This window comes from Capra hircus, chromosome 17, assembly GCF_001704415.2.
Source record: "Capra hircus breed San Clemente chromosome 17, ASM170441v1, whole genome shotgun sequence".
In the NCBI taxonomy this organism is placed as follows: Eukaryota; Metazoa; Chordata; class Mammalia; order Artiodactyla; family Bovidae; genus Capra; species Capra hircus.
This window is the reverse complement of record NC_030824.1, coordinates 24,519,450-24,534,976: the sequence shown is the minus strand read 5'-3', so window position 1 is coordinate 24,534,976 and position 15,527 is coordinate 24,519,450. Positions and strand designations below refer to the sequence as shown.

General features: G+C 49.9%; 1 protein-coding gene across 4 annotated transcripts in view; it reads left to right on the top strand.

The window, feature by feature from the left end:
- The window catches only part of RIMBP2 (RIMS binding protein 2), a 126,831-nt gene that overhangs the window by 69,879 nt on the left and 41,425 nt on the right, over nucleotides 1-15,527 (top strand). For all 4 annotated transcript variants that reach the window (XM_018061416.1, XM_018061414.1, XM_018061415.1 and 1 more), the window contains exons 6-9: nucleotides 431-576; nucleotides 2,343-2,419; nucleotides 7,833-7,942; nucleotides 10,780-11,592. In XM_018061416.1, coding sequence (XP_017916905.1) covers nucleotides 431-576; nucleotides 2,343-2,419; nucleotides 7,833-7,942; nucleotides 10,780-11,592 — 1,146 coding nt within the window. The remainder of the gene's footprint in view (nucleotides 1-430; nucleotides 577-2,342; nucleotides 2,420-7,832; nucleotides 7,943-10,779; nucleotides 11,593-15,527) is intronic.

Here is a 15,527-nt window from a genome sequence, read left to right as displayed (position 1 = left end):
ACCTGATTCCTGCCTCTCCGTCTTCCAGCTCCTCCTTCTATGAGCAGGCTCCCTTCTCAGATGGGATTTCCTCCTCCTGGGGACAGTGTGGCTGCTGTACTACTAAATCTCATTTCCTTTCTGTTTTAAGCTGGGAAAAAGGAGAGCCTCTTTGCTCATGACTCCCACGAAGGTCTCTCTGATGGGACCTTCCCATCTTGCGTGCAACACTCTCTCCACCAAACAATCAGTGTAGCCAGGAATGGACTCTGCCAGATGGATGGCCTAGAGCAGAGGGTGTAGATGAAGAGTGGGAGATGGGTGGGTTCTGAAATGAAACTCAAAGGCTGATGCCAAAGACAGGAAAGACCCACGGGGAAGGCAAATGTCCAGCGCGCTTTGGTTATTTCCCTTGTACCTTCTTTCAAACCATTCCAATGTTCATGTCCAGGTCAGGAGAGCGCCCTTGGAAGCCGCACTGTGATTGGTGAATATATCCGTCCCCTCCCGCTCCCGGGTGACAAGCCGGAACCTCTGTCCGTCAAGCCTACCTTCCTGTCAAGATCTGGTGGCCCAAGATGCAGATTTGAATCAGACGTGAGTCCTTCCTGGCCTCGGCCAGCTGCCCTGCTACCCACAATGTGGGCTGTGGCTGTGGGTGGCCCTCCCACCCTCTCTCCCTAGTTCCCTCCCTGCCTTCACTCCCGTTAACTCATCTTCATTGACCACCTACTCTATGCCAGGGTGTGAGGGCCCAGTGTGCAGACAAGGGAGTCCCTGCTCTCATGGGCAGAATGACCATAAACGAGTCAACATCTAAAAGTCGGCTGACAGTGAATGTCCTGAACCCAACAAGCAGGGATGAGGCAGAGGACAGGGCGGCCCTTCTCAGACCAGCCATGGACCATTTCTGGTCTGTATCTATGAGCAGGAGCCCAGGAGAAGCCCACTGGGCCAGAGAGGAGCTTGGGGGGTGGAGTGGGAGGCGAGTTGAAACCTCAAGCAAGCTCTCAAATTTTGGCTCAGTCCAGGGTGAAACCACTGCAAGGTCCTGAGACCAGAGTGATGTGGCCTGACTCCTGGGGAGCCCACTCCAGAGGGGAGGGGTGGGAGTGTGTTGTGGGGAGGGAGCAGGCAGAAGCCCCAGGCCTTTTTCTCCTGGGGTGGGGGCGAGGGGAGGGGGCTACACATGACAAGTCACAGTCACTCCCACCCTCCCCTGGGAGAAAAACCATCCACTCCTCCAGCCTGGGGCCCTGTCCTGCCCTCCCCACAACCCCAAGAAGGTTGTAGCCCCCATGGGCAGAGAGGAGTAGGGCAGGGGGAGGGGGGACCGGGAGAAAGGAGCTCTGTGTTGCCTCCTCCATGCAGGATTCCCAGGAGCACCAGGCACCATCCATGTGCGAGCACTGCCCTCCCTGTATGGAGTCCTCAAGGGCTGAGGACACAGAGCTTGGGCTAACTTTGTCCTCCAAGGAGCCTGGCAGGCTCTGGAGCAGTGACCGTCTCGGGCCTTAAATCACAGTGCTCACCACTCTGTGAGAGAAGATGAGATCTTTTTTTTAAGTAGCTCTTCATTTGTTTTTTTTTGTCGTTGTTGTTTATATTGATGTATATTTGATTTACAATATTATAGTGGCAATAGTGGTAAAGACCCCGCCTGCCAATGCAGGAGACGTAAGAGATGAGAGTTCAATCCCTGGGTTGGGAAGATCCCCTGGAGGAGGGCATGGCAACCCACTCCAGTATTCTTGCCTGGAGAATCCCATGGACAGAGGGGCCTGGCGGGCTACAGTCCATAGAGTTGCAAAGACTTAGCATGCATATGCCGCACATAGTTGATTTACAATATTATGTTAATTTCAGGTATACAGCATAGTGATTCAGTATTGTTGTAGATTATACTCCAGTATAGATTATTTCAAGATAATGATTCTGATTCCCTGTGCTATACAGTGTATCCTTGTTGTTCATCTATTTTGTATACAGTAGGGCGTATCTGTTAATCCCACACCCCTAATTTATCCCTCCCCGCTTTTGGTAACCTAAGTTTGTCTGTGAGTCTATCTGTTCTGCATATACCTTCATTTGTGTTATTTCTTAGATTCCACATAGAAGTGACATCAGACAGTATTAGGGGAGTCCTTTATAAATGTTCTCTGTGTGACCCAGGAGCCTGCCCTGTTTCTGGGTCATGCCCAAAACTGAGAACCCAGGTATGGCAGAATCTCTTGGTGGGCAGTGTCCTCACCACATGAGGCTGAAAACCCTGGGGAGACTGTGGAAGAGATCTCCTGTGTGTTTCCAGCGTGAAATGTGAAGCCTTTGGTGTCAATAACCCACACACCCATTGTCTTTAATAGATGGATAATGATCGGAATTCCAACACCGCCAAGCAGAGGTACTCGGGGAAGGTCCACTTGTGTGTTGCCCGCTACAGGTAAGAGCAAGGCTCCTCTCTGCATCCTCTGAGCATCTGTGAGGGTGGGCGGCCTCGGGGCAGGTGGGGTGATGGGTAGGACGTTCCATGAGCTGATAGGTCCCTTCCCTGGCACTGAGAAGAGGTGGAGGTTCAGCCAGGCTTTGGAGAATGCCAAGAGATTGTCTTTGGGAGAAAAGTTATGACAAACCTAGACAGAGTATTAAAAAGCAGAGACATCACTTTGCCGACAAAGGTCCACATAGTCAAAACTATGGTTTTTACAGTAGTCATATATGAATATGAGAGTTGGTCCACAAAGAAGGCTGAGCACCGAAGAACTGATACTTTGAATTGTGGTGCTGGAGAAGACTCTTGAGAGTCCCGAAACTGCAAGGAGATCAAACCAGTCAATCCTAAAGGAAATCAACCCTGAATATTCATTGGAAGGGCTGATACTGAAGCTGAAGCTCCAATACTTTGACCACCTGATGAGAAGAGCCAACTCATTGGAAAAGACCCTGATGCTGAGAAAGACTGAGGGCAAGAGGAGAAGGGGGCGACAGAGGATGAGGTAGTTGGATGGCATCATCAAGTCAATGGACATGAGTCTGAGCAAACTCCAGGAGATAGTGAAGGACAGGGAAACCTGGCGTACTGCAGTCCATGGGGTCGCAAAGAGTCGGACGTGACTTAGTGAGTGAACAAAACAAAGAGTTTCTCTGTTCTGATAGAAAGAGTATAGTGTGTTAGTTTCCCAGGGCTGCCATTCAAAACTATCACCGATTGGATAGCTTAAAACCATAGAAATCCATTCTCTCCCAGTTCTGGAAGCCAGAGGTGGGAAGTTGAGGTGTGGGTGGGACTGTGCTCTCTGAAGCCCCCAGAGGAGGACCATCCTGTCTCTCCCAGCTGGCTGTCAGCATCCTTGAGGTTCCTCAGCTGAGACGCCCCACTCCACTCTGCCCCATCCTCATGTGCTCTCTTTCCCTCTCCCTCAGTGTGCTCCCTCCTCCTTTTACAAGGACCCCTGCCATTGGCTTAGGGCCCTCCCTACTCCAGTATGACCCCATCCCAACTTGATCACACCTGCAAAGACCCTATTTCCAAATAACCTCACCTCCACAGGGGCCGGGATGTAGGATCCGAACATCTTTTTTGGGGGATGCAATTCACTGCATAACAGGCAGCAAGCTGAAACTCAAAAAGTGTTACCCTTGCCCAGAACACCCTGCTCAGCACCTTTCCAGCATCTTCCCTGTCTGTCCAGTGCCTGGGCCATATCACGCAGCGTCATGGCCCGGGAGCTGAGCTCTCATTGCAGGATCCATGTGTCCGTGTCCAGTGAACCAATCTTGTCATGGACGACTCTCAGATTCCTGGTGGTCGCCACTGAAAACTTTGAGATGGGTGAGGGTTAGCCACCTGGCTGCAACTTCCCTACCTGGTTATAATGCAATAAGCCTCCACCCAAAGTCAGCCATGCGTACAGACACGAATGAATCAAATAGTCACGAAAAGCAGATAGAGAAGTCAGACTTCCAGTACTTTATGCTCAGTAAAGACCCGGGCTTTGGTCTTCCCTGATGCTCCAGTGACCCTCTACAGGCCAGGCTGGCCAGGGCAGGCAAGGCAGACGCCGCTGCCCTCTTAGTTGGCATCAGGCACCAGAGTCCCACCTCAGGGCTGTGTACAGAACTGCTTAGAAATCAGACTTCAGGAGCTATCACCAATGGTGTGGATGCCTCTGCATGAGATGCTTAGACTTTGTTCAAGCAGAGGTGGTGGGTGTGAGCTATCCATATACCTTCAAAGCCTTTTGCTTCCTCCAGTGAGAATCATCTTGAATAACTGATCTGCTGATCAGTAAATTATTTTCTGCTGATCCGCTAATTTTACCAGTGCACACCCACTTCTGACATTCAGATGATGGAAGCCTTTGGAGAAGCCACCTTGGGCTGGAGAGTCCTGGGTGAGGATGCCAGACAGCCCCTGAGGAGGGTCCCCCATCTGAATGCCGACTGCGTCCGCGAGCATCCTTCACGTGGTCTGTGGGGACATTGCCCCAGTGCTGGGGAGAGCTTTGAGGACACCAGTCTGGGGACCTGGGAAGGAGGGCTCACACCTACCCTGTGTCTGACTGGAGGATGGTTCTTCCTGTGTGTGTGTGGAGCCGGGCTGAGCACAGCTGCTCAGCACAACACACCCTCCAGGCCAGTGAGCTGGAGTCATGGCCGGGATGCCGAGCTGGCTTCCGGGTTTGTTTTCCTCGGCAATTTTGTTTCCCTTCCCAGAGATGAACCTGGTCCCTCAAGGCTGCAGGGGCCGCTTGCCCGCCAGACTCACCTTCCCTTCACTTTCCCGGGGAGACGAGGCCTCATTCCGGGGAAGGTGCCCAAGAGCCAAGGCACCCAGAATCTGGATTCACAGCCAGCGTGAAACCAGGCAAAGAGAAGGCACATGTGGTCAACTCGTGTGCTTCCAACACGAGGTCACCAGCCAGAGCCAGGGTACTCAGCAAGCTCCATTTCCGTCCTCTGTGTTTTCCTGGTGGTGTATTTACCACCCCACCCCACCCCCAGCCAGAGGGACCACCTTGTAAACTGTGCTGTCTTCCTGATGCAGATGCCCCAGGGAAGTTACTGACGCAGGAAAACCCTCAGAGCGCTGGACGATGTTCCTGGACCTCTGGGCTCTGAAGGAAAGGGTGGCTTGGTATAGTTAAAACTTCACAGGATGAAGATCAGAAGGCCTTCATTCTGGTTCCAGCTGCCTGCCGCCTTAGTCACTTTGGTTATGTCCGACTCTTGGCGACCCTATGGACTATAGCCTGCCAGGCTACACTGTCCATGGGATTCTCCAGGCAAGAATACTGGAGTGGGTTGCCATGCCCTCCTCCAGGGGATCTTCCCCACCCAGGGATCGAACACATGTCTCTTATGTCTCCTTCACTGACAGGTGGGTTCTTTACCTGCTAGCCCACCTGGGAAGCCCTCTGGTTCCACACCCACCTCTTAATGAGCTTATGACTTTGGATAAGTCATCACAATTGGCCATGAACTTTCGGAATAATAATATTAATATCATCTCTGCAATCCTCACCGGGCATTAATGGGGATCAAATAAAACATGGAGAGGAAAGTGCTGGTAACTCAGGGGGCTGCTGGTGTGTAACCATCATCACATCACCATGATTAGCTACAGCGAAAGACTCCTGCTGACTGAAGAAAAAATGCGTGACGTGAAAGCTGTGAGTTACATTTTATTCAGGGCATCACGAGGACTGTGGCTTAAGAGACAGCCCTTGGTAGCTCTGAGAAACTACTCTGAAGAGTTAGGGGCGGAACCAGGACTTAACATGAATTTTTTTGGCTGGGAAATTCATGTAGTCAAGCATTAAAATAGTACTGAAGTGAAAGTGAAGTAGCTCAGTCGTGTCTGACTCTGTGACCCCATGGACTGTAGCCCACCAGGCTTCTCCGTCCATGGGATTTTCCAGGCAAGAGTACCAGAGCGGGTTGCCATTTCCTTCTCTGGGGATCTTCCCGACCCAGGGATCGAACCCAGGCCTCCCGCATTGCAGGCAGACGCTTTACCCTCTGAGCCACCAGGGAGGCCCTACTGATCACAAAGAACACATTTCTCAAGTTAATGAGCTTAGTGCTTTTGTATGTCTGGGAGGATGCCAGAACCTGGAGTCACTGAAAGTCTTTCTTAAGATGCCCATCTTACCGAAACCACAGAAGCCTTATTCCATTTGCTCCATCCCGAATCCTTCAAGGGCACACTGTCCCTGGGAGGCCCTAGGGGCTATACCCCCTGTGTGATAGGACAATGAGTGGAACTCTGTTCTTTTGTTTACCCAGCCATCTGCCATGATCAGTCATGTCACATTTTCTTTGTCTTGACGAGGCCTTTCTTGTTATTTTAATTAATCAATCTTTTAATTAGAAAATTAAAAATTAATGTCACAAGTTCTTTTTGCAAGTTGGAGGTGATTTTTTAAAATGTGAATTCCAATATCTTGAGGACCTGAAAAGGTGGGCATTTTTATAGTCCTGGTAGAGAGGGGAAGATAAAATGTACATCCTTTTCAGTATATTTTGCTGACCATACCCAAGACCTTTAAAATGTGCATGACTTTGGCCAAATAAATATGCTTCCTGGGGACTCATCCTTAGGAAGAAAGTGGGCAAGTGAGCAAAGATATGTTGATAAGGACATTGGATGTAGCACTGATTATATCAGCCAAACGTTTGAAGAAATATCCATGCCCAGCATGGGATCAATTAAAGAATGTTAGTCCACCCAGTGGAATATTATATAACCATTAAAATGGATATGATAGAGTCTTTCATGAGGGAAACGATAATCATGTCGTACTGCAAAGCCTAAAAGGTACACAGATAACTAAACAGTATATGTCATACAATTCTACCTTCCCTCAATAAAATGTATTGAAACATCATAGAGTTAATTACTTTTTATTTTATTTGCCTGCGCCAGTGTTAGTTTCAGCAAATAGGACCTGGTTTCCCTACCAGGGATTGAACTCAGGCCCCCTGCACTGGGGGCCTGGAGTCTTAGCCACTGGACCACCAGGGAAGTCCTTAGTAGCTTTTACATTTGCTTACCAACTTAGAAGCTTATTCTAACATGTATACTATCATGTAAGAATTGAATCGCCAGTCTATGTCTGATGCAGGATACAGCATGCTTGGAGCTGGTGCACGGGGATGACCCAGAGGGATGTTGTGGGGAGGGAGGTGGGAGGGGGGTTCATGTTTGGGAACGCATGTAAGAATTAAAGATTTTAAAATTTAAAAAATAAAAAAATAAATAAAAATTAAAAAAAAATAAATAAAACATATGATTTGGAATCGTTTAAACATCTTCTGGGCTTCCCAGGTGGCGCTAGTGGTAAAGAATTCATCTGCCAATGCAGGAGACCCAAGGGCCATGGGTTTGATCCCTGAATTGGGACGATCCCCTGGAGGCGGAAAATGGCAACTCACTCCAGTATTCTTGCTGGGAAAATTCCATGGACAGAAGAGCCTGGTGGGCTGCAGTTCAGGGAGTCACAATATAATTTGGAATTATATGATTCCACACTGAGCACATATGTACACACACAAATGACATCTGATACGAAGGACTCTGAGTATACAGCTTGGTTGCAGAATTAACATTTAGCTTTAAATCTGTGTGAGCTGAGACATTAGTGGTCTGAGTTTTCAGAGCACGGACAACTCACAGGTACCAAACCATTGTATAGGCCTGAAATATACAGGCAAAAGAAAAAAGAAAGAAAAAGAAAATATCCAGGTGACAGCAGACAGGAGGAGCAGACAGGAGGTCTCCGTGCTCTGGAAGGGATGGGCTGGTGTCAGTCTCCACCCAGAGCCTCACCTAGTGGGTTTGTCTCTCCCTCTAGTTATAACCCCTTCGATGGGCCCAATGAGAACCCAGAGGCTGAGCTGCCCCTCACGGCAGGGAAGTATCTCTACGTCTATGGAGACATGGATGAGGATGGCTTCTATGAAGGTCAGTGAGAGCCTGGTGGGCGGTGGGCACATGCAAGCCAGGTCAGGGCCGGGCCCCCATCACCTTTGGCCGCCCCAGTCTCCTCTTTGACCCTCCTGCCCTCCAGAATCACGAAGTGTCTGTTCTCCTTTTGGCTGACTGAGTGGGGTTTCCTATTTTTAACCCCAAGCAACCCTCTAACATGTAGTGGACACCATCTCACGTCCACGGAGCTTCCCAGGAGCTGCTGCAGACACGTGGGGCTGACAGACAAGTGTCTCTCCACACTGTCCCCGTCTTAATGCACAGCACCTTCTCCACAGCAGGGCCAAGCCTCCTTTCAGGTGACCTCACCTGGTTAACAGCGCTCCCATTGACCTTCAGGCTCTATTGTTAACCTTAGGTGGTCTGGCCTCATATCCTGCCTGACCACTTCCTTTATGGGCACTTGCCACGGTGTAAAATCAGGAATCTCAAACTCTTCCACCCAAAACTCATACTCTTGGTCACTTTTGTAGCTAGAGGATGAGCATGTAACATCCCCAGCCGCTTCATAAGTCCAGATTTCTTGGTTCCCTAAACTTCTCTGTTGCCCTAATAGAAGAGTCTTGGTTTCCTCTGAGCAGGAAAAAACTATTTTTTACTAAGCAAGCCGATTTCTCTTTCACGAGCTCATGAAGTTTTCTTGGAGTTTTCTGCCACACTCTCGGCTCTTGGTGTTGATGTCTTGGCCTGAGGTCTGGTAGCCTGAGGTCAGCAGCCCAGCCTTAGCTGGTTTTCTGTCTGGGAAGATGCTAGAATCTGAGATCCTTGAAATTCTCGCTTTCCGTTTGCTACCAGGGGAACAGAGGCATGGCTGTGACTGCACCACTCAAGGAATTTCACCAGGACTAGTGGCAAAACAGTTGGAGCTCTTAACATAAATTCATGTTGCCATCACCGAGGTGCACACTGAGGGAGAACTGTGTGCCCAGGGTGGCCCGTGTGCCCAGGGTGGCTGCCAGAAAACCCTCCCTGGAATACTCTAGAATATTTGCACCAGCACGGTGCCCATGTAGACTTTCCGGAGGCTGGGTTAAAGGCAGGCGGCAAGGCTCAGTTCTCTGTCCACGTGACAGGGGAGAAGTATCGCCCCTCACTGTGCAGATAGAGGGTCACAGTTCCCAACTTGAGGGGTGGCTGTGAGGATAAATAAGGAAGAAGGTGTGGGGTCTGAAGTGGGGGCCTGGTACATAGGACTTGCCGTCACTCCCATCCCCCGCCTCCTTCTTCCCTTGTGTCGAATGAGGCTGTGTTTTCAGAGCATCCTCAAGGCAAAGGTTGACATCTCAAGGCCCACCCACCCCGCCCCCCAGCTGAGGACAGGAGCAGATTCAGACTCTCATTGATTCTGGGAGAATCAGGACCAGTTCAGTGGTCAGCCTCCTTCTCCTGGGCCCATCGCATATCCCCTGTGTTGAGGGAGGGTCTTTTGGGAGCAGAACCCACTGTTCGTTTCATATACTCCGAGCCTCCCAGACCCCGGGACCCCTAGTCAAGCCTTTTCTGCGACAAATCAGGGGAACAAACAGCCCTTGCCTGCTGGTATTGCAAGATTATCCAAACTGTGTCATCTTTGAAGATCTTCAAAACACTTCACGGTTTTCCAGGGCTCTGCTCTCAGCGGGCTCTCATGCCCCATGAATAAAGAGAACACACAGAAATGAGACTATTTCCTGAAACAAAAAGCGATCCCCGCTGGGATCGCCTGTGGCCTCAAGAGCTAGTTTGGTGGCATTTTTTGGCTACTCAGCCTACGGGTGGCTCTGGCACCAGACAGATCGTCTCTGTTTCCCACCAAATGGACACATTTGGGGACTTTTGCTAAGATAGACATACTGCTTTGCAGGGAGGGGGAAAGTCACCTTTTAATTGCCGTTTGTGTCATCATACAATCAAAACTCAGAGTAAGATGTGTAATAGCCTGCGAACCCACATATTTCACACACTGTTCATTCTTCTGATACACACTTACTGAACACCTACTGTGTGCCAGAAGTCGCTCTAGGGCTAGCGGGGAACAAAGGTCCCTGTCCTCCCACAATTCGTCCCGCCCCCTCCTTCCCCCGCTGTGTCTGCAAGTCTGTTCTCTGTGTCTGTATCTCTAGTCCTGCCCTGCAGATAGCTCCGTCAGTACCATTTCCCTCGATTCCACACACATGCGCTAAGGTATTATTTGTTATTCTCTTTGTGACTTATTTCACGCTGAATGACAGACTCTGGGTCCATCCACATCACTACAAATGACCCAGCTTTGTTCCTTTTTATGGCCAAGTGATATTCCATTTTACGTTTGTATCACATGTTCTTTACCCATTCATTAGAAGTCGCTGTACAGCACAGGGACCTCAGTTCGATGCTCTGTGATGAGGGGTGGGGTGGGGGGTGAATGGGAGGGAGGGTCAAGAGGGAGGGGATATGTGTGTACATATTGTTGATTCATGTTATTGTACAGCAGAAACTGATACAACATTATAAAGCAATTATACTTCAATTAAGAAAAGAACAGGTCCTTGCCTTCCCAGACCTTCATCCTGATTGGGGGAGGTTTACACAGGGGATGATCGTGGTGTGGTAGGCACTATGGGGGAAAGACAGCATGACTTCTGGGGGGCAGATGGCAGGTAGTGGGGTACAGACACAGGGTAGGGCGTTCCTGACGAGGTGATGTTGAAGAGGTTCCTGGAAAGAACTAAGGAATCCACCATAACCGCGTTGCTTTCCATATGGTCCCCTCAGGGGGAGGTGCAGACTCCACAGCAGGATGTTGGGGACCCCCACGGGATGCTCGAGTGTTAACCCTGTCCCTGGCCCCACAGGGGAGCTTCTGGATGGGCAGCGGGGCCTAGTGCCCTCCAACTTCGTGGATTTCATCCAGGACAATGAATCTCGACTGGCCAGCACGCTGGGGAATGACCAGGATCAGAACTTCATCAACCACGCGGGCATCGGCTCGGAAGGGGAGAACATTCTAGACCTCCACTCTCCGACGCTCACGGACTCCAGCCTCGCCGACCACGGAGCAGGGACGCTGGACGTGAACATTGACGACATCGGAGAAGACATCGTGCCTTACCCTCGGAAAATCACCCTCATCAAACAACTCGCCAAAAGTGTCATTGTGGGCTGGGAGCCCCCGGCAGTGCCCCCTGGCTGGGGGACTGTGAACAGCTACAACGTGCTGGTGGACGCGGAGACGCGCCTGAGCCTGGCGCTGGGCGGCAGGACCAAGGCCCTGGTGGAGAAGCTGAACATGGCAGCCTGCACCTACCGCATCTCCGTGCAGTGTGTCACCAGCCGGGGCAGCTCAGACGAGCTGCGATGCACGCTGCTGGTGGGCAAGGACGTGGTGGTGGCTCCCTCCCACCTGCGTGTGGACAACATCACCCAGATCTCTGCCCAGTTGTCCTGGCTGCCCACCAACAGCAACTACAGCCATGTCATCTTCCTCAACGAGCAGGAGTTGGATGTCGTCAGGGCCGCCAGGTACAAGTACCAGTTCTGCAACCTCAGGCCCAACATGGCTTACAAGGTGAAGGTCCTGGCCAAGCCCCATCAGATGCCCTGGCAGCTGCCCCTGGAGCAGAGGGAGAGGAAGGAGGCCTTCGTGGAGTTCTCCACGCTGCCTGCAGGTGAGCCATCTTTCTGGGAGGGGGCCCTCAAGGGAGGGGACACCAGGATGTCACCCTGTGCAAGTGGAGGGGCGGGAGTGGGGAGCAGGAGGGGAGCTGCAGACAGCCAGTACTGTCCTGGAGCAGCCTTGAATCAGCTGGGAAGCATGAAATACACGCATGGGCCATGTATGTGTGTATGAGACAGAGAGAGACGGAGGGAGAGGGAGAGAGAACTCTGATTCTGTTTAGGGGCTGTGTTGTTGGACATATTTGATGCTTGCATCTGTAAGAGACTCACCCTACAGACAGGAAGCAACGGGAGCATCCTAGGGGGTGGGGAGGTCTGTCTTCCTGGGGCCACCGACTCCTGAACACGTGCTTGCTGAGAGGAACAGAGAAAGGGGGTGCCTGTAGCGCTCTCACAATTGTTCTCTCACCCTCATTTTTTTCTTTTCATCTTTGATTTTTAAAAGAATATTTATTTATGTATGTATTTATTTATGGGCTTCCCAGGTGGTGCTAGTGGTAAAGAATCTGCCTGCCAATGCAGGAGATGTAAGAAATGAGGATTCAATCCCTAGGTCAGGAAAAACCCCCTGGAGAAGGAAAGCAACCTGCTCCAGGATTCTAACCTGGAAATATCCCATGGACAGAGGAGCCTGGCAGGCTACAGTCCATGGGGCCGCAAAGAGTCAGACATGACTGATCATGTTCACACACACACACACACACACACACACACACACACACACAATCTATTTGGCTGTGCCATGTCATAGTTGCAGCATGTGGGATCTAGTTCCTGGGCTCGGTATGGAACCTGGCCCCCTGCACTGGCAATCACTGGATCACCAGGGAAGTCCCTCATTCTTTCTTTTGATATATACATGACTGTATAAGACATGAAGTTCCATTGTGGATACAATTTGGGGTTCCGGACACCTCTGTCTGCTGGGGAAACCCCACCTTCCTCCCTGACTTCCCAGCTGTAACAGGATGGGTGCTCCCCTTTCCAGTCCCCACCTACTCCCTCCAGGGAAACCATAAACAGATAGGATGAAATGGATGAGCCTGTGGGGTCTTCCCATCATGTGATTTATTTGGATCCTACAGCTGTTAAGGGTCACTTCCATAAAGTTCCATTGTGCTCATCTTGGCTGGGATGCACATATTAGGTTGGCCAGAAAGTTCACTTGGGGTTTTCCATAAAATCTTAACGAACATTCTGGCACAACCAAAAACAGGCAGCCCTTCTGAGCTGGGCCCAGGGTGGGACCCTGAACACTTTGGAAGAGCAGCCTTCCTGGAGCAAAGAAGGTCATGTCTGCAAAAACATTCGAGGGCTATTTTGATTTCTCAATGGCCTTTCTTAGTCCTGTGATATTCACAGAATTCCCTTGAAATGTCTGTCTGGATACTTTCCTTGGATTTGTCTTCTGAGATTAATTAATCCAGCTCTGCCCAACTTCAGTAGTCAGGCCGGTTTTACAAACAGCTCAGTGGTTCTCCAGGATCATTTCTACCAGCTGCAGAAAGCCTAACATCTAATGCAAGATGGGCCCTCCATTTTGCAATGGATTTGCTTTTTATTGCATGTTGCTCTCCACTCTTTTTGAAATCCATCATCAAATAGAGTCTGACCTGTGCATATATGCTCAGTCATTCAGTTGCATCCAACTCTTTTGTAACACCATAGACTAGCTCAGCAGGCTCCTCTGTCCATGGCATTTTCCAGGTAAGAATACTAGAGTGGGTTGCCATGCCCTCCTCCAGGGGATCTTCCCAACCCAGGGATCAAACTAGCATCTCTTGTGTCTCCTGCACTGGCTGGTGGATTCTTGACCACTGCACCACCTGGGAAGCCTAGAGTAATATAACCTACAAAGAAGCGAGGTCAGGGGCAGTTGGGACAGACACTGTTTCAAGGAGAAAGTGGGTCTAAGCAGGAACTGATTTATGAAGGGTCCATTCATTCATCTTATAAGGTGATGTTTGATTGCCTGCCTATGAGGATGTTAATTGCAGATACAGTAAGTCCCCTACATTTGAGCCTTCAAGTTGTGCACGTTCAAAGATGTGAATGTGCGTTCAAATGTCCAATCATGTAAGTTAGTCTGGTGTCTGGCACACGTTGTCAAATGCGTGTATCCTCTACAGATGGTTGTACTTTTGTGTACTTTACAAGGACTACATATAGGACAGTAGTACAGTGTCTTTATTTCAAGTCCAGGATGTCTGGGACCAAGCTTAAAAGCAGCGGCGACATAGCTGGTACTGCTAAGAAGTGCTAAGTGATAACAGTGGAAACAAAAGTGAGAAAAATTGAAAGTGTGAATTGAGGTGAAAAGATAGCTTGCCCTCCATCTCCTATTGCTGACAATATTTCAGCTCTACCATCTCCCACCCCTTCTCCCTCCTCCAGTCAGTAACTCTTCTTGTCTGTCCACCTGATGCCAGCTGCTATACAGTACTACTATACTATTCAAGGTACTGTACTGTAAGATTAAAATGCTTTCTTTATTTTTTGTGTTTGTTATTTTTATGTATTATTTGTATGAAATGTATTATAAACTTAGTACAGTATAGTACTACATAGCTGACTGCATTAGTTGGGTACCTAGGCTAACTTTGTTGGACTTAAGAACAAACTGGACTTGTGAATGCACGCTCAGAACAGAGCTCTTTTGTATGTAGGGGACTTACTGTGCAGACTGGAGCTATTCATTGATTCCCACCATGACGTCTTATTGTCGGTGCTAGGGGTAAAGAAGTGAGAAACACCAAATCTGGGGACCCCAGGGGCTCCAAGGAGAGGTGAGAAGCACATCCATTAGGACAACCAGGAAAGACTTCATGGAGAAGCTCCCTGAGATGGAGAGATATGAGGAGCAAGAGGAAATACTGAGCCCAGGGCAGGATCCTATAGGTCCACACCCAATTCCTGGGTGTCCTAGTTAGCTCGGGCTGATATAACAAAGTACCATAAACTGAGTGGCTTATCAACAACAGACACTTATTTCTCATAGCCCTGGAGGATGGAAGTCCATGATCAAGGCCTGGGCAGACTCAGCGTCTGGTAAACCCACTTACTGGTTCATAGACGGCATCTCCTCCGCATCCTCTCCTGGTAGATGGCACCTTGTTAATAAGGGCACGGATCCTCTTCATGGGACCTCCAGCCTCGAGACCTGATCACCTCCCACAGCTGCCTTCTGTGAATGCCATATGCATTTGGGGGGACACAAATGTCCAGTCAGTCCATAGCAAACTAGCTCCTTTGCCTGCCCAGAAGGAGGGGAGTTTCAGTCGTGGAAATGACATAGGTGACCGGCATGAGGTGTGTGGTTGGACTAAACGCCGCCACGGGACAGACAGCCACTTCTGGGCCAATGGACGGATGGGGTGGAGCTGGCAGGTCACAGATACTCAAGTCTTCCCCACTCACAAAACCCTGGCCCTCCACTGTCATTGCTGTGCTAGGAGAAGCAGGCATCCAGCAACCCCCCAGACCAGTTTCAGTTCTTGACTACACCCTTAAGAATAATGAGCCGTCGTCACATTGTAGCGGACCATCCAGGTAAGATCTAATTTCTGAACCCAGTTGCTCGGCAGTTCAGAAGCCTCGCATCACAGCACGTTGAGGGTGGAGTCGCATTATAAACTGCAAGGCCATCCAGGCTTCCAACACATGACAGCTGAGCAGCTTCCCTCGAACCTTAATTTCCTCATTTGCAAACGCACTAAACTCACAGGACTGTTGTGCGAATCAAGTGATGTCAGGTGTCCAAAGTGAGTAGCAGAATGAGCAGCAAGTAGAAAAGCTTCAGCAAAGAGCCCTTCCTCCCTTATGCAGAAATCCACGGGGCTGCAGCACGGTCTCAGAAGAGAAGGCTCACAGCCTTCTTCCTAGAAGTTGCACATTTCTTTCCAAATATAATGCTATAGTTATAGGA